Source organism: Sus scrofa, chromosome 1 (genome assembly GCF_000003025.6).
Source record: "Sus scrofa isolate TJ Tabasco breed Duroc chromosome 1, Sscrofa11.1, whole genome shotgun sequence".
Classification (NCBI taxonomy): domain Eukaryota; kingdom Metazoa; phylum Chordata; class Mammalia; order Artiodactyla; family Suidae; genus Sus; species Sus scrofa.
This window is the reverse complement of record NC_010443.5, coordinates 201,709,936-201,729,695: the sequence shown is the minus strand read 5'-3', so window position 1 is coordinate 201,729,695 and position 19,760 is coordinate 201,709,936. Positions and strand designations below refer to the sequence as shown.

Below are 19,760 nucleotides of genomic sequence, written 5' to 3'. Positions count from 1 at the left end.
CTAAGTGACTTGATATTATCCAGTGCTATACTTTTTTTTATTGGCCATACCTATAGCATAGGGAATTTCCCAGGCCAGGGCCAGGGATGGAACTCAGCAATGACCCTAGCCACCACAGTGAGTGACAATGCTGGATCCTTAACCTGCTGTGCCACATAGGAACTCCAAAACTTTACTTATTTTAAACTAAAACAATCATTTAATGTAATTTTACCTTCCAGACTTTAATGGAAGCCTTAAATTAATATTAATATTTTCAAGATTTTTTAAAAACTTGACATTAATTGAGAGAATTTCCATGTTTGACATGTTCTCCTGGCTCTGTGACAGTTTTTTAATGATATTTAAGTCAGGTTACTGAAAGACTGTTTCCAGGACTCCACCTTGACTGTATTGTTTGAAAAATGATTTCACTTCCTGTACAAGCTGTTGGGGCATGTAGTAGGTCAGACCTTTTAAAACATTTTTGGTAAGAATTTTATAGATTAAAAGGAATTTGCCCAAATGTCATTGACAACTTGAATGCTTCCTTTGAAAAACTCTCAGGGAGTTGCAAGTGCAGGGTCAATATTGTCTTTTTTTTTTTTTTTTTGTCTTTTGTCTTTTTTGTTGTTGTTTTGTTGTTGTTATTGTTGCTATTTCTTGGGCCGCTCCCACGGCATATGGAGGTTCCCAGGCTAGGGGTTGAATCAGAGCTGTAGCCACCGGCCTACGCCAAAGCCACAGCAACTCAGGATCCGAGCTGCGTCTGCGACCTACACCACAGCTCACGGCAACGCCAGATCGTTAACCCACTGAGCAAGGGCAGGGACCGAACCCGCAACCTCATGGTTCCTAGTCGGATTCGTTAACCACTGCGCCACGACGGGAACTCCTTTTTTTTTTTTTTAATTTGAGATTTTGTTCCTCAAATTTAGAATCTTCTCTTTTTAAATATTGCATTAAAATATTCCTTATCTTGATTACATAAACTTGGGGCCTCTTTATAATCCTTGTTTGTGGAAAGTATTTGCTTACTTTACCCTAATACTCCCCCAGGAAATCGTTAGGATTAGTGTGATGATCTTTCACTGGTGAAAATACAGGAATGTCTTCTTTCTTACCACTCTTACCCCGATTTGTATTTTTAATCCAAGTCCTGGTCTGTACAACTTTAAAAGAAAAAAATCTGTTTCTTAACATCCCCAGAGGTGGTCTGTGACTAAGGATGAGGGGAGGACTATTCATCTCATTTCTATGATTCATGGAACAACCATATTTTTTCAGACAAGTGTCCTAAATGCTGGGTCTCAGCAGAGCACTTCAAGTGCTGCAGGATTTCTCTCCAGAATGCCACAGGCACTGCTCTGAGAGTGGAAACTTGTGCTCTGCTCCCTCACGGTGCAGCAGGCAATGTCTCTCCTAGAGTTTGCATTTGAGCTTCAACCTGCAGACCCTTGACAGTGGGTAAGGGAGCTGCAGTCATAGCTTCTCTGGGCTGGGCTGAGCATGGACTCTACAGGTTATCTTGTGTTATATTAATATAAAAGCTGCCAGCATTCACCGTGTTGAGATTCTCAGCCTGTACTTTGCAACTTTAATTTTACTTCAGCTTTACAAATCCCTGAGTGACCACTAGTTCAGTTGTTTCCATTTTTTAGAAGGTTAAATGAAAATCTGATGTCATTTGAGGTCAGAGACCACAGATTTGGTGCAAATGGAGGTTTCTGCTGCCCCCAGTCCCTCCTCTTTATTAGCTCTGAGTACTGGCCCTCAGCTGAACTGGGAATGTGTTGCTTCCTTCCTCCTAATCCTGCCTCTGATGTCTGTCTTCCCTGCTCCCTGCAGGGCAGACCGCATCCCTGCCTTACTTCTCTAGAATCCACACTGCCAAGCATATTGTCATGTTTGTGTGCAGTCAGCACATTTTGGTGACAGAAAGAAGAGAATGGTTTGAAGTAACCCTTCCCCCTTTTTGAGAGATGGGGGGAAGAGCTGCCTTAAAAGTAGAAAGTTCGCAGGCTAAGGGTCAAATCAGAGCTGCATCTACCAGCCTACAAGACAGCCAGAGTAACTGGGAATCTGAGAAGCACGGGCAGCCTACATCACAGCTCGCAGCAGTGCTGGATCCTTAACCCACTGAGCAAGGCTAGGGATCAAACCCACATCCTCATGGATGGCTAGGGATCAAACCCACATCCTCATGGATGGTATTGGGTTTCCACTGAGCCACAATGTGAATTCCTGAATTAACCCTTGATGTTAATGTTTGTGCATAGTTGTCCATAGACTATGTCAGGATGTATGAGCTGTGAGGCCTGAAAGTGATGTGAAGGAATTCAAACCGAATGTCTCTTAGCCTCTTAAAAAGGAAACAGATAGGCTAGTTGTATTTTGATGCATTCAGAAGTGTGGAAATGGAGAGCAATCTCAAGTCTGTAAGTCTTCTTATTAGAATTAAAAGAGGTACAGATTGAGACTCAGATTTTTATTTCAAGCTTGGGTCTCATTTAGATGGACACATCCTGCTGGATTGGTCCTCTGTCATATTCCACGAATGTGTTTAATTTCCAGTGTCATAACCAAATGAGGCATTGGAGTTGTCACATTACTTGGAAGAGGTATTGAGAAAAACGTGGAAACAACATTGAGATAGGAAGAGAAATGACAACCCCGGCCTGTATAACACTGTCCCTTGCAGGCAGGTATTCAGAGCATCTGGAGAACGTCTCCTATGGCCAGACATCTGCATCAGCAAGCTCACTGGGGACCTGCCAGGCTCTTCACTGGTGACATGGAGGATGATGGTCTCCAGCCCCGTCTGCAGACTTAGCTGTGACCTGGCCCAGATCCATGGCCTGCCAAAGCAGGAGACCCCCACAGTTCTTCACCTAATGGGGAGAGTCCTCCTTGTTTTCCTGCCTGAAGGACAGGAAGGCTTTGGGGTTCCCCAAAAGCTGAACAGCAGGCAGTTGCAAAAAGCTCAGGCCACCTCTTTCTCCATGAGATGATCCAGTCGAGCTTCAACTTGTTTGGCACAAACAGCTGAAATTCTTCACTGGGCTTGATCAGCAGGAGGAAGCTCTGCAGACCAGTTTGGTGCAGGAGCCTGGGGAAGAAAAGACCTTCCTGGAAATGAGGACTCTAGCCTGACTTTGAATAACTCCTTTTGAAGGACCAGGTTACATCTGAAAAGAAGGTATAGCCTCTGTGCGTGGGACATCGTCAGACTGGAAGTTAAGGTATGAAAATAGGCTGTGCTTTCCCTGTAGCATCAACCTCAGCGAAAACCCAGAAGTGGGCAAGGAGACTTGAAGCCAGTCATCCGCAATTGGGTTTTACCTACTTATAGGTGCCTCTTGTGTGTCAGTGTTCCCTCAGTTCAAAGACTTTTCTGCTTCGGTTGTAAATGCATTGAGTCATCTCAGCACATTGATTTTAGTTGTAACTGGAGGTGAGACTCTTGAATCCAGAGGAAATATATTTTAAGATTTGTAATAATTAGAATTTATCTTTCTATTATGATTGTTGCATTTACAAAATTTATACTTATTATAAACAAGTATGTGAGATCCCATGGATCAGGGAAAGCTTCTGGAAGAAGCAGCTGGTGAGCTGCCATCTCAAGGGTCTGCAGGGTTAGCCAGGTAATTGCATGATGGTCAGTTGTGGACATGTTGTGTGGAGATCATCTAGGGTAGCAGGTAGATAAAGGGTTTGGAGAGGAACAAGTGTTTTGAGATGTGACTCTGGGTAAAGTCATGCATGTGGAAGTTGTAATCTCAGAGATGACATTTGGAACCATTTGGGAGGTCGAGACTCTATGTGCAGAGAGGATAAGTGTGATGCCTAGTGTGGAATTTTGAGGAAAACCAAAGGTCCCTAAGATGAGAGGGAGGAATCAGCAAAAGAAGGAGAAGAGGAGGAGCAGAAAAGCAGAGGATGGTGGTGACATGGAAACCAGCTGAAGGCCCAACTTTAAAATGGTCAGTGTGTGAACAAGTGTTTGATGCTTCTGAAATGTCAGCTGGGGCTGCCTGACGGAGAACTGTGGCCTCATTAAGATGTAGTTTGTTACACACCTAGGCTGAGCAGAGTGATGGGCACCAGATTACAGCAATTTGAGAAATGGGCTGCATGTGAAGAGATATGGTCTCATATTGCAGAGAAGTTCTAGACGTTTGGGTATGACCAGAATAAGATCATACCTACAGGTGGTTGTAACGCTAAGGAATGGTCATATTCCTGATGTCGAAGATGAAAATTAAGCACTTTTAATGTTGATCAAAACCCAGCCTGTCCAAAGGAAGATGTGGATACAGCAGAGAGAGGAGCTCACTGATAAAGCATAAGCATCTCGCTAAAGCCTTTTCCACTTTGCAGCAAGGGAATCTCTCCCCAAAGCTATATCTTCTGAAACTGACCCTCCATGAGGAATTGGACCCTGGAACAGCCATGGTGAGTCTTGGGATGTCTAAGAGAGACTTTCTTTTATAAAATGATATAAGGTCTGAATGTGAGGATGGAGGTGGGAATGGGGATGGGCCAAAGGTCCATCTCTCTTCTCAGGCAGATCGGTTCTGTGCAAGTATGTGTATCAGTGTTGACCATGTTAAAAATTTGCTAAATGAAGTATTTATATAATTTGGACTTTTTAAAAAACATTAAAATGGATTACCTCTGAGTAATTAAAAATACAATTTTTTGACATTGGAAAAATGGAATTTTCCTAGTCATGTCAGTAGGAAATTTTACACAATTATTGATTTCATATTAGCACAATGAAATAATAAACTCAGATGACAAATTGAGATATACTTTCTCTTTGATACCTGTCACAATCACATAGTGATTAAATCAATATATGGCTAAACATTTCTAGTGATTTTTAAACAGGTACAGAAATATAATGTGCTAAGAAAACAGATCTTCAGATCAAAATATTACAAAGTATAAAATAATGTTGAATAGTTAATAAGTTTGAATTTATTAATAATCCTTTCTTATCAGCCCCTGTCACAGAGATATTACACACACCAACTTTTGTATTAAATTATATGTAGATTTACTTAGAAACCAGGCAAAATGACCTCCTTCCTTAAGGAGATTTGTCCCTGAGCATATTAAAAGAATAAAAGCCTAACTTCATTCTAGCCTATTTGAAGATATTATGGAAATAAAATGAAAATAATTCAGAACTTGGAATCGAGGAAGCTCTTTCTTATTAACAAGTTGAACAGAAAAATCAGGAATTAAAAATATTTTGGCTATCAAAACACTGAACCTCACCATCCCCCTTTCTGACTGGTTACTGATTAAAGTAATGATTGATGCTAAGTTTTGAGCAAGCCATGATTAGGGAAAAATTCTTTCAATGACTTCCAAAATGTTTTTGAAATTAAATTAGAAAAAGAGTTCTTTTAGAAATTACTTGGAATTATTTCTTGGGAGGAACAAAGCACCATTATTTTCGTTCTTATGGGTTCATCCTACTTCTTCCTTTCTCATTACTATTCATGCCTTTTAGGTGGCTGTCATTTCTCTCATTGTTTCATTGTCTTTGGGTTTCACCTGTGAGCACAGATATCTGTTCTTCTTTTCAGGAAAGGGATGGAGAATGATCGTATGTGACAGTTTCATCTCTGTCCGGTATAATTTGAACTGGAAATATTAAGGCACTATCTTAACTAATGTGTCATAGGAGCTAAATGAATGATGCCCTGTGTCTTAATTCAGGCTACTCTAACAAGGTACCTGAGACTGGGTGGCTTATAAGTGGCAGAAATGTATTTGTCACAGTTCTGGGGGCTGGAAGCTTGGGATCTGGTGGCAGCATGGTTGAGTTCTGGTGAGAGCCCTCTTCTGGGTTGCGACCTGCCAGCTTCTCTTTGTATTTCACATGCTGGAGAGCAGAGAGAGAATGCAGGCTGTCTTGTGAGCCTCATGAAGGCACTAATCCTATTCCTCTGAGCCCCACCCTCATAACCTCATCAAATCTGAATGACTCCCAAACACTCTACCTCCTAATCCATCGCATAGGGGGTAGGGTTTCCATATATGAATTTGGGGGTCCATAACATGGTGATAGGATCCCAAGGTCTTGTGTTTATGGCAAGGGTCCTTAGGATAAATTTCATTCCTGACATTTATTTGAGGCAAAAAACACATTCCTTGATGCTGCCTTCATTTCTTAATGGCACATTAAACCTGAATTGATTACTAATGAAATGTTGCAGTTCTACTGGGAACAAGATCACCAAGCGCCTACCAGATAAATTCCAGTCTTTATCTAAAATGAGGGTGATAGGAAGTGTAGATTCCTTTGACTTTTGTAAGGGACTCATTTAATACTTCCACACCTCAACCCATCTAATAAGTAAATGGCCAATCCAGGTTTCAAAACCTGGTATGTCAGATTCCACAGTCCACCTCCCTGTACATGACATCAGATGCCTGTGCCAACTGCATGTATTGAACCATCACTTATTTTCAGGAAAGCCCTCTACTTCTAACCGACTGATATTGTTGTGTCTCTAAATATCTCACTGTTACAAATTCTCTATATTTTCATTAATCATCATCTATCTCTGGGTTTGTTATGAGTTAATTTAATAACAATGTATTCTGATTATTGTATGTAATAAGAAATATAAAATTACCAACTGGCAATTATTTCTGAGTGCCTTAAATGTGAGCCACAAAATTACTCCTCCTAAGAATGATAAAATAACCATATTTAATTATCCCAGGTGGCTCAAATAGTTTGCTCAATTAATTTTCACCATAAAGTTAGGAGATGCATAATACGCAAGGCCCTTGAGAGTTGTGGCTCCTGCACCAAAGAGTGAAGAAATCACAAACATTTCAGTGAGTCCTCTGTAGAAAACACTAAGCTGATGGCTCTAGTGGATTCAAGGTAACAAACACTTATGCTACCAAATTACACGAGTATGGGAAGTGATTGGAAAAATATAAGAGGACATATACAAAGGGGTAAAATGTGAGGGATGGAGCAGATCATCGCCATTGCCATCAGCGGTCAGACCAGGAGTCTAGAAATTCAGCATTCACCTGGCAATCTGAACAACTTAGCTCCTTCCTCCACGGAGCTCTCTTCACTGCGCCCTGGCGGCTATGAGGGGGCTCTCAAACTCCCCAAAACAGGCTGACCAGCATCGCCCACCCAGCAGGACATGTCTCAGAGTCCCCAGTGCAAACTCGCCTTCAGCATCCACAGGAAGCACCCAGGAGACCCTGTCAGCAGGACCCTGCGAGGCAGTGCAGGTGAGGTGCTGCCAGGGGACCAGGGAGCTCATGGGACATTGAGAGAAGTGAGTCAACTTCCTTCTCCAGCCTGACTGCAGGGGGGAGCTCAGCCGCCGCTTTCACAGAGCCTTTCATTTCTGCACCTGCCCTTGTGTCCATCCTTCCCTTTGTGGTGGGAGATTTTAGCCAGGCCTGTTTACACCAGTGCCCGCTTCTGCAGGAATTGATGGCTCCAAACCAGAACATGTTGTGATATGTTTTCAGCTTCAGGATTGTTTCTGGGAAGAAAGTCAAATTCAGGGAAAGGGGAAAGGCCTTTAAAATCTGGACACCAATCTACTAATTATTGGGACCCTCCAGAGAGAAAATTTAGGAACATGTCTGGGACTTGAAAAAACCCAGCGGAAAGGAAAAATTGTATATCTTTTCCATTTTCATGGGGACATCCTGTGTTGGGGACGCCCTGGGGGTGAGTTAGAGCATGGCCACCACCAGGGCCAAGGACAGGGAAGCTGTGCCCCTAGCTGCTCTGACTTTATGGTATCTTTCAAGGCTACAACATTAAAGTGGAGGAGAAAGAATAGAAGAACTGAAAAGTAGGACTGTTTAAAAGCTCCCAGCATTTTATATATTAAAATTAATTTTAATCTAATTTTTATATGTTTGTTTTACTTAAATATTCTTAATTTTTTATTATTTAAAATTATTATAAAATAAAATTCTCTAGGTGGTTGCAGGAGGTTACAGGATGTCTTTTTATTGAGTTAGGAAAGGCTGACTGCTGAGTTTGCAGTTTCAGCATCTCTGACAGAGTGAGGGAAAGCTTCAGGTCCTCACAGAGTGATTTTGTGGTGTTTGAATAGTGTGGGAAAGACCTTCCATTTTCGCGGTGCTGAGTGCTGAGGAGGGAGGTTTGTGGTGGCCTTTCCAGTGACATTTTTCTCTGGTAGGGAGAGTGGAAGCTTGCATTTTCTGAGCTTTCCCCCGAGTTTTGTGTGTTATTTTCTCCCAGGAACTTTAGCTGGGCTTTTTAGTAAGGATTTCTTTTTTGGAGGGTGTGAGGCTTGGAATCAGAGCAAGTTGTAGCCAATTTTACAAATTCAGGGTTGTGGTACGCACGGACAGCTCAGATACAGGGGCAGTAGGAGTGATGGGAGGACTTGGCCACACTGGCGATGCCCTAGGCTCGAGTAGGGGAGCAGCCACCACCACTGAGGCCAGAGGATGGGGAAGCTGTGCCCCTAGATGCTCTGTGACTTTCCTGGTGTCGTTCACAACTCAAAAAGTCATGAGAAAGTACTGGAGAACTAAAAAGTAGGAATGTTTACAAACTCACAGCATTTTATTTTTCATACATTTAAGTTAAATTTATTTTAAAATCAGTTTATATTTATTTTAAATTAAGTAATTTAAAATCTTGTATTTTAAAAATAGTTTTATGGGAAGTTCCCTGGTGGCCTAGTGGTTAAGGATACAGCTTTTTTCGTTTGTGTGTTTGCTTGTTTTTTGTGGGTTTTTTTTGTTTTATCTTTTTAAGGGCTGTTCCTGTGGGAAATGGAAATTCCCAAGCTAAGGCTAGAATTGGAGCTTCAGCTGCCAGCCAAACCACAGCCACAGCAACGATGGACCCTTAACCCACTGAACTAGGCCAGGGATCAAACCCACATTGTCATGGAGACTAGTCAGGTTCATAACCTACTGAGCCACAACAGGAACTCCCAAGGATCCAGCATTGTTACCAGTGAGGTTCAGAGTCACTGTTGTGGCATTGATTGGTTCAGTCCCTGGCCTGAGAACTTAGACATGCCCAGGGCAGGGCCAAAAATAATAAGAAAAAAATAGTATCCATCTTTCAGGTAGATACGAAATGGTGGCTTTTACACCTTTGTGTACACCTGTCACAGTAACACCTGTCATATCTAGGCTTACTATGTCCCTGATGCTTTGTATAGTCTACTCAAGGATGATATAATTATACAGAGAATATAACAGAGATGGTGTATTGAATGGAATATAGTCTTCTCATTTTCCCTGTTTTAAAGCTCAGCAAAGCATTCTGTAGAAAAAACAAAATTGCCCTAAATTGAAGAGGGGTTAGAGAAAAAACTAAGGAGGTACCCAGTTAAATTTACTGGTCACCTGAGAAGGCAAGAATAACCCACAGAAGAAAATGCAGCCAGGCTGTAGTTTGCAAACAGTTTTTCTGGCACAGCTACTTTAAGCTTATTACATTAATCACTTTTACTAACAACCCTCAAGGCCAGTAATACCCCTAATATTGTTCAGGATACTGGGTGGGACTAAGAAATGTAGAAGTGCCCTTGCTCTGGGCAGTCAATTAATCACAAACATTTAAGTGGCCATCAGTTCTAAGGCCCTGGGTGAGTACATGTGGGGAAGGGTAAAATGTTGTTGACTTTTTGATGATGACCATTCTACTGATGTGAGGTGATGCCTCATTGTATGTTTGATTTGCTTTTCTCTAATAACTAGTGAAGTTGATCATCTTTTCATATGTTTTTTGGCTGACTTTATACCTTCTTTGAAGAAACATCCATCAATTAGGTCCTCTGCTCATTTTTTGATTGGTTTGTTTGCTCCTTAGTACTGAGTGTCATGAGTTTGCATGTTCCCTTGCTGGTCACTTAATTTGCAAATCTTGTCTCCCAGTGTGTGGGCTGGCTTTTCATTTTGTTTATGGTTTCCTTTGTTGTGGAAAAGCTTTTCTGTTTTCTATTTATGGCTGCACCTGAGGCATATAGAGTTCCTTGGGCTAGGTGTCAAATCAGAGCTGCAACCACAGCAACAGCAAAAACAGGTCTGAGCCTTTTCTGTGACCTACTGTGAAGCTTGTGGCACCTTCAGATCCTTAATCCACTGGGTGAGTCAGGGATCTAAACCACGAGGCCACAGTGGAAACTCCTTGTGCAAAATCTTTAAGTTTAATTAGTCCTATTTGTTTGTTTTTGATTTTATTTTCATTACTCTAGGAAGTGGATCTGAAAGGATATTGCTGCAATTGATGTCAAAGAGTGTTCTGTATGTTTTGTTCTAGGAGTTTTACAGTATCTGGTCTAACATGTAGGTCTTTAATTCATTTTGAGTTTATTTTTGTGTATGGTGTTAGAGAGTGTTTTGATTTCATTTGTTTACATGTAGCTGTCCAGTTTTCCCATCACCATTTCTTGAAGAGACTGTCTTTTCTCCATTTTAGAGTCTTGTCACCTTTGTTGTATATTAACAGACTGTAGGAGTGTAGGCTAACTTCTGGCCAATCTATCCTGTCCCATTAATCTATATTTCTGTTTTTGTGCCAGTAGCTTACTATTTTGGTGATTGTAGCTTTGTAGTATAGTCCGAGGTCAGAGAATCTGATTCTTCCAGTTCCATTTTTCTTCCTCATGATTGTTTTTTCTTTCTCATGATTTTTCTATTGAGGGTCTTTTGTATTTCCAAATAAATTTAATTTTTTGGTTCTAGAATTATCTTAACGAACTGGTGAAAAGGAAATAGATAAGAAAATACCAGCAAATATGTTAAAATTAATTTTAGCCCCTCGTGGGAAAGAGTGAAATATCATCCACCTTCTTTTCTGAGAATAAAAAACTTCTGGTTCAAGAATGTTAGGTGGGTAAAATAAGAAAAGATATTCAGGGATTTCCAAAAAGACTCTGCATGCGAAACAAGAAAAATATAAGTAAAACAACCAGGAGGCATGTTAATGATTAAAAAATCCTATAATATATTTATCTAATAACCAAGGATGCCTACTATAATTGGGTTGATTATAGAAGTCTTATGTACATAATGCAGAGCTTTAAGAATTATTGCATAAAAAGCCTCAGTGATGTAAAACTTTGATTACGTCGAGACTGGATGCAGGACGTGAGAGAGAGAAGTGGAGAATGATGTCAGGCACTTTACCCTGAGAACCTGGACATACAGAGTTGCCATTAACTGACTAAGGAACAGAGATAAAGGACAGGTTCTGCTGGTTGATTACATTTGCTTGTGTGTGTTTTTAAGGAGATTTTAAATTTTAATTACCTAAATTTGAGATGCTTACTAGATACCAACTGTCAAATAAGCATTTGAGTATATGATTCCAGAATTTGTCTTTGAAATATACTGGCATCAAGAGTGTTTTTAAACTAGGACAGAACACAAACTAGTTCATGAGTTTGAACTGAAAAGAGTTCTGGGCCCTGAACAGAGGAAAACCACATTTTATGTCACAAATGAAACTCAGAATGGGCACCAGGAAGGTTGGAGGGACACAGTGTGAGTGTGGGATCTGAGATCTAGTCGAGGACCTAAAGACTATGTGTCCTCTACCTGGACAACATGGATTTCATATAAAAATTGATAATGAAATTCTTTGGTTTTTTCCCATGCCCGCAGCATGCAGAATTTCCCATCCCAGGATCAAACCAACACCACAGCAGTGACAACACCAGATCCTAAATCCACTGAGACCATCAGGGAACTCCCAATAGTGGAGTTCTTTAAATAAGTAAGAAAGTGACAATGCAAAGCTGTAGCAGCATTTGTTGTGGAAAGGAAATTCAGAGAAGAAACTTGAATTTCCAGTGGATGTGATGGGAAAGGCTGTCTCCTGTCCTCATGAGCTGGTCTTGAAGCTAAAGTCTCAGCTCCACATCTGATCTCAGCTCTGCTCTGTGATGCTGGGGCTCCACTGCCATCCACCACATTTCTCCTCTGCCAGTAGGTTTATTTCCTTTTAAAGTGCTTCCATACAAGTCCCAAGAGATGGGCTAGAAGGCTTGAGGAAATTTTCTGTTTTCCTGACTGGGCTGTGACTGAAAACAGTGACCATCAATGGAAAAGGACAACTAGTGGATCTTCTAGATGCTATTTGTCACCTATCAGGTTGGCAGAAACTAAAAAGGAATGATGAGATCCTGTTTTGGTCAATGCCTAGAAACATATATAAACGTATACACTCTCAAATATGATTAATATAGTCATTGTCATCGTGGACAGTTGGCAGTATATGTTTGCAATATGTGTGTATTTTGACCAAGAAATTTTGCTTCATGACACCTTCTTCAGAGAAAGACTCTCCCTTGGATATAAGACACCTGCATGATAACTGTAGCAACTTATTTTTTAAACTTAAAAACAACTAAGAAAATGTCAACTAGACAATGTGGGCAAATGAAAGAGAAAGGAAAACAGAGCAAGAAGCAGACCAGTGAAAGAGTTTCTTGTTGCACCCATCTCATGTGGGCAGATCTTGGCCCCTGTGTGTGTGTCTCTGGAGGAAAGATCAGATCTGGAAACCAGATGTGACTTGTTATGTGACCCAAGTCAGGACATTCTTCTCTTCTCAGCCACCAGCTCCCTTTGGGTGAGCGTTGTTGGCCACAGGAGTGTAAGGACGGCCCCTGTCCTGAAGGTCACCTCCTCTGGGTTCTCTAGTCCTGGATTTGCATCTATTTGGTTACTCATCTTCTCTTAACTTCATGTTGAGAATCTCGAATGAAAAGATGACTGTACATCTTATGTATTAATTTTGCAATGAAAAGCAACCAGGTTCCCCCATCACACCATATGTCACCAACTTCCCAGGAGGAGGTGAGTCTTTCCATCAGATATTTACATGGGCCACTCTTTGCTGACTGAATATAAATCAGGTCCACCCATGACAGAAGCACTAACAGTTTTCCATGATTTCCAAGGCTTCTCTCCATTCCATGGAGTTCCACTTTTTGACAAGCATTTCCTGTAAAATAGTGGGACTATTCCATAGGACTAAAGGAACAAATATTCTGAGATTTATATAAAAAATAAGGATTTTGTTTTGCAGAATTAAAAAAACTCAAGAAGTTTTCTTTGGTAACTATTTTATAAATAAAATGAAAGACTGGGAATCTGGGGGTTAATAGATGCAAACTATTGCCTTTGGAAGGGTAAGCAATGAGATGCTGTTGTATAGCACTAGGAACTATATCTAGTCACTTATGATGGAGGATAATGTGAGAAAAAGAATGTATGTATGACTGGGTCACTTTGCTGTACAGTACAAATTGACAGAGCACTGTAAACCAACTATAATGGAAAAAGTAAAGATCGTTTAAAAAGAAAAAAGAATATGAAAATTTAATGATATTTATATAACATATTTTATAAATTTAAATATAAGCTTAAATATTATTATATGAAAATATAACAACGATTACAGAATAAATAAATGAACATCAGGAAAATCATTGCTAGGGGACAGATACCACTGGAATTGAATAATTTTAAAATATTAATGCTTATTACTACTGAAAAGCTATAAGCTGAATTAATTCAATGAATTTTGTAGTGAAAGTGGAAATGAGAATTTTTTGAAATGATAGAAGATAAAGGTTCAAGGGTGAGATGGCAGCTCAGTGAGAATCATGTCAAGGTGACCCCAGGTCTGCATCCATAATTCTTAACCTTTCTTGCAAGTTTGTTGAGAAAGACAAGGCTCTCATGATTTCTACTCTAACAATCTCCCAGGAGCAGTTGCTGTGTTTCTTCTCCTTCAGGTAGAGATGGATTCCCTGGAAGTACTTCTTCATGGCCATTCCCAAGGAGGATGGCTGCTCTCCCATCTCCTGCACCAAGCAGAGGTCCAGGTCTTCCAGCTGCTGATAGAGTCCAGAGAAGAGCTTGTCCAGGAGGGTGGAGTCCCGGGCAACAGAGGAGCGCTCTGTTTGGAGGAGGAGGAAGGTCTGTTGGAGCGTCTCATGGAGGACAGAGATGGCCTGGGCCTTCTGCAGGTGGCTGCCATCCACCATCTCCTGGGGGAACCTGAAGTCTTTTCTGTCCTTCAGACAGAAAGAAGGAGAAATTCTCCTCATCTGACGCAGAAGCACCAGGTTCTTCCTGCTGACGTGCACATGGTTCTGAGACAGGTCACAGCCCAGAGATCCCCCAGGGCCGTAGTTGAACACCACCAGGGCCGTCAGTAGAGAGAACACAAAGGCCATGGGGAAATGAGGGCGCTGCTGGCCTGGCTGAGATGGGTGTCTGGGGGAACCTTGGGGGTAGGTTCTCTGATGCCATTCTCTCTAAGCATGGCCATTAAATAGGAAACACAGTAATTTTCATTTTCTAAACATTTCTCTACACTTTCACTTCTTTTTTGGTTTTCATTTATGTATTCTTGATATGGTTGGTCTAAGACACTGTCATCACTGTAAACCATTAGTTTTGTCATAGAAGTATAATTTCCCCAGTGAATTTAGATATATCCATGCAAATGGATATTTATCAATCTAATTAGAAACATTCTGTCTCAGAGTCAGAAGTGATGTAGGTGTATAAACACATCCTCTTTGTGTGTGTGAATCCCTTTCCTTCATAAATACTGCTCTTCTCCATTGTAGGAGCAAATTTCTACCTCGGATCTTTGGCTCCATTTGTCCGGCCTTCTTTACTTAGGAGACCAACTCTCTCAGCTCTATGGTGTCTGTCTGTATTCACTTAGGAATTTACGAGACCACCTCTGGAAATTAAGGTCTTTGAAATAGAAGAAGGGTTTTATTTAGGTGTTTGATTTCAGAAGACACCAATGACCTTGAGTGAATGATATTCTTTTATGTTTCTCTTGCTTCTAGAACAGGTCCATGCAGATCCATATGGTTCTGCTTCAGGGGACCAGGAGGTCAGGACAATTACAGACGTTGTCCTTTCTTTCCACCACGTTCTTCCTGAGGACCTATAGTCCTCCAATGCCTGGGCCAATACTCCCAACAGAAATCCTAGTTCTTTCAAGAGAATATGGGTGTGGAGATTCTAATTCCAAGATGATTGTGTTTTCCTGGCAGCATCTCCCTCACAAGGGGGGTGTCACATCTAGTAACACCCTGTCCTCTAGAGGAACAGAGTCCCCATCCTAACCTCCTGCACGCATTCCCTGAAGCAGACTCACCACATCCTGAGGACTTTAAAATCTCCTCACTGTGGAGGGCCCTATTTATTTGTTGGGAAGATAATTCTTCTCCCAGGATCTCTGCCTTTGCCCCCAGAGTGTTTGCTTGAAGGACCCTAGTCCTCAGTGGTGACCTCTTCCTCTCCTGACATGTGTCCTCAGGTATCAAAGGTGCCAGCAGCCCTCAGATGCTGAGAGCAAAGGTGTGTCCTGTCTTAGGATGTGGAGGAGTTATCCGGTTGAAATCATTTCAGTTTGACCTGACAGATAATTTGCGTTTTGTCAATACAAATTTGTTAGTCAACTCTTGTCCTTAAACAAATGAATGCTTGTTATGCTCAAAGTTTCTCAGCTGGAGACAGGTGATTTAGTGACAAAGTTGTCTCTCATGAGAAGCTTATGTCACAGAAACTAATGATCTTCAGTTGGTCATTCATTCAGTGGATCCCTCTGGGTTTCTCTCTTCCTCTGTCTCGGGGATGCAGGGCAGTGAGGCCTAGGCTATTCTCAGGGGAGAAATTGCCTTCTTTTCTTTACTTGTATGTGATTCTTCACTTAAGGTTTTTAGAAATTGCATTCACTAATGTTAGGGGTTTATAGGGCAAGTTTGAATTCCTGATGAGGTGAGAAAAATAAAGGAAGTAAAGGAAGGCAAATGGGCTGCAATTGCGATCATTTTCAAGACTTTAGATATTTTGTTCCTCATTGCAACTTTCCTGAAAGTAAAATTTGACAGTTGCTTTGTGGAAAAGAAAAGCAATGTAGGTCTGAATGTCTTGAATGTGAAATATGGAAGTGGTTTTCCACTGATACAATGACATATTCTAAGTTAGCAAACTTCAGTGTAGCACAGATGGGGACAAGGCAATGCAGAGGGGAAGGGTGAGGCCAGTATGAACAACAGGAAGGGACGAACATGGCTGCTTCATGGATGATCTTGAGGTACTGATGAAATAATTAGAGGGAGGGGAGTAAGATGACAAAAGATGCTTAATTCCACTTCCGATGCCAAAGTGTTACTGTCTGCTGTTTTATAGGGCACCACAGGGTATGGTCTGAGCCAACTAAAGTGACTTTAAGTTCTAATGAAAAATTAACAAAATCCCTATTAAGTGGTTAGAAGACAGTAGATGTTTCTGCCAATTCAGAAAAAAAAAAGATCTCTAAGATTTTTATGAGTAATTTCTTCAGTCAAATATAGTAAAGTAACTTTATTAACCCCACAACAGCAGACACCTGCAATATATTTGTCTTGATTTTTCTTGTGATTTTAAGAACAACAACAAAGCACCTAACAGTTTCTGTCCGTATGAGCTCTGACATTTCTCCTTCAGGATGACAACTAAGGTGTCACTCTCCACCTGGTTCCACAGGAATGAAGTCACTGAACTTTCCTACACCCTGAAAGGAGGTCAGGGTGGGGATCAGGAAGGCGGCACTCTGTGCTCTGGGAAAACTGACAGTGCAGGCCTTCAGATAGTAGATCATTTCAGGAGAAAATTTTATGAAAGCAATTTTTTGCCTCTTCTTACACCTAGAAAAGTAGTAAAATAATTACAAACTTCTACCGAGATGTGTCTTTGATGGCAGATACCCCATTTGCCAAAATCATATATGTGTATTGATCTCTCCCCCAACCACCTGGAGCAGATCCTTAGAGCTGTCGGAGCAGCTCTCCTCCAGGCTATAGTCCTCAGGAAATCCCCCAAGAACTGACTCCCAGCTCTCATGTTGTCCATTGTTTGTTCAGTGGACAAGGACCTCGCTGATGTCCCAGGAGTCCTCTTCAGGTCAGCCTGATGTTCTCATTCCCAAAGACAAGTGTGCCTCTCTCCTCCAGCCCAAACTGGACCTTCTGTTGTCTCCAGAGAGCCCAGTGAAGAGTCTTTTCTCTTTATTGTTCTAGCTAATGGTTAAGATGTGGTTTCTGATGAGGCTTTGGACTGACCAAGGGGGAAAAGCGTATGTGCTTCCTAGACAGAAGCAGTGAAGGTTTTTAAAGGGCTGCTTATCAGGGAGAGCCTGGTTTGAACTCATAGTCAGCCACACTGCCTAGAGTAGTTGTCTTGATTTATGTCTTTAGTCACAACCTAGAAAGCAGCATAAAACAATACCATTATTTAAAACAATATTTATTAATAAGATGGCATTTTTAGAAGTAATATAGGACTGTTTTTTGCCTATTGTTTGGATCCTAATCCTCAGGAAGGTTTCCAGACATCTAAATGTACTTGAAAGGCCCCTCTGACTTAAATGTCCCTACTTAGTGCAGAATGTACCAGCTGCAAAGAGAAGAAAGATGATTGATCCATCAATGTTCTCTTTCCAAATTGCCTAAATTAAATAAATGGATTTCCACAAAGGTCTTTGATGCTTTGAGCAGTTCTCATCTTCTAGGGTGCGCAGTGCTGATACATGTCCTGCTGGGAAGGCTCTACCCCACTGGTTCCTAAATGGATCATAATCCCTGCCCATGTCCCTTCTGTTCAGCCTTGTTTTATTATGTTCGTCTTTCAAAGAGGCTCCATCAAGATGGAATGTAAGAAATTCCTTGGGTTTCATTGTCCCGGGAGTATCCTTCCCTGCTCTGTGGTAGCTTGCTGGGTTCTAAGGAGGAAACAGGTTTGCAGCTGGCACTGGACCCTCATCCCTTCTGATGCTCTGCAGGCTGCTGTGGTATCCGTGTCACCCATGCTGGGAACACTGTTAGTGTCCATATATTTGTGTGATAATTCTATGCTCTCAGTATGTACTACTATCATATGTAGTATAATTTATAGTATATATTTATATACATGTGTACCAAATGTGCACATGTATTATATAAATACATATAACTGAGAAGACACAGTTTCCCAATTCTACTTTGCAATGTTTTACTGTCAGTTACGGAGGAGGGTAGGAGAATTCATTATGTATGTTTATATTTGCATGCAAACAAGAAAATAGCCACTCAATGGATGATACTCTGCTAAGAGTTCTTAAATGTTCTGCACTGTCTACTACCTACCACTCTAGGAATAGTTTCACTTATTTTTTATATGAGGAAACTGAGGCTCAGAGAAGTTAGGTGATTCCCAAGATCACCCATGTTCCTGGAAGAATCTTGATTCAGTGCAGAATCCTATATCACTTAAAAATAATTGTTGAAGTTTCTTCTTATGCAATTCTCCATCCCTTTGTTTTTTCTTTTTCTTTTCCTGCTTGGCCTCACCTATGGCATGTGGACATTCCCGGATGAGGGGTCAAATTGGATCTGCAGCTGCTGCCCATGCCACAGCCACAACACCAGATCCAATCTGCCCCTGTGACATATGCCGCAGCTTGTGACGATGCTGGATCTTAACCCAGTTGGCGAAGCCAGGGATCAAACCCGGATCCACACAGAAACCAACATCAGGTCCTTCACCTGCTGAACCACAACAGGAAGTCCCATTCCTTTGTTTTTAGTTCTTTCTGAAAGTTGTTCTTCCCTGGTTGACTCCTAACTGCACTGACTGCTCCATCTCTGTGCCCTTTTCAGGCTCTTCTTCTCTGTCTCAGGCTTAAAAGGTCAAGGTCCTCATAAGCTTCAAGTCATCTTCTCATTCTACACTGTACTCATAAGGAAGAACATTCCTTACCATGTCCTGATTTCCATATATTCAACTATTGCAAATTAATATCTCCAGGATGTATATTGTGGCAGATTCTAGATCCACACATGCATCTACTGATGGGAAGTCTGTCTTTAGATGTTGCTTGAGCACTTTCTAGATCACATCTGCTTTCTTCCTGTCTTGATATCCCCTCCATTGAGATTCTGGCGAGAGAATCCCTGTGCCTCTCTCTCTTATTGTAACAAGAAACCTAACTGAAATAATATAGCATCATTATTGCTTTTAAATCTCTTTATCTTTCCAACTGAAAGCTCCAAAGAAGAGGTTTGGCATTTGCTTTATTCACCTCCATGTTCTCAGAACTATCACATATCTGATGTAGGAAAATGAAGTTTTGAGATATAACCAACAGAAAGAAATGAATGATGAGTACAAATCATCATCCAGTTTTTAGTATGGGTTGCTACTTTTAGCTATTTCTTTTGTTTAAGAGAAAACTCAAGATATCCTCTGGGGAAGAATTTCATAAATTAAATGGAAAATAATTTGATAAAAGATAAAGGTAAGCATATTTTGTTAGATTTCAGCTAATTATAAATATGAACATGATGTTGTATGAACAAAAAAAAAATTTAAATACCATATGTAGTATGGCTGAGATGAGTAAATAGATGGGTACTTTAGAGGCCTTTGCACAATAATCACTGTTATTTGAAACTCCTGCTCTAATAATTCCTAACGCTCTACTTTGTCTGAGTCTAGTTCTGATCCTTGCTCTGTCTCTTCAAACAGTTTTTTTCCTCTTAGTATGGTAAGTTTCTATTGAGAGTTGAACATGGTGTATCGGGTAAAAGGAACCGAGGTAAATTGTCCTTTAGGGTAAGGATTTCCATTTATCTTGTTAGGAATTTGACTGTGTTTACCTCTGGTCCAGGGCTCTGTTTCTGCCCTCTTTATTCTGCATGTCAGCCAAGCTGCCTCATCCT

At 40.9% G+C, this 19,760-nt stretch overlaps 1 protein-coding gene across 1 annotated transcript; it reads right to left on the bottom strand.

Annotated features, from left to right (window-relative positions):
- Positions 13,659-14,231, bottom strand: IFN-OMEGA-6 (interferon omega 6). The gene has a single exon (NM_001164850.1). It carries the CDS (start codon positions 14,229-14,231, stop codon positions 13,659-13,661), a length of 573 nt encoding a protein of 190 aa, NP_001158322.1.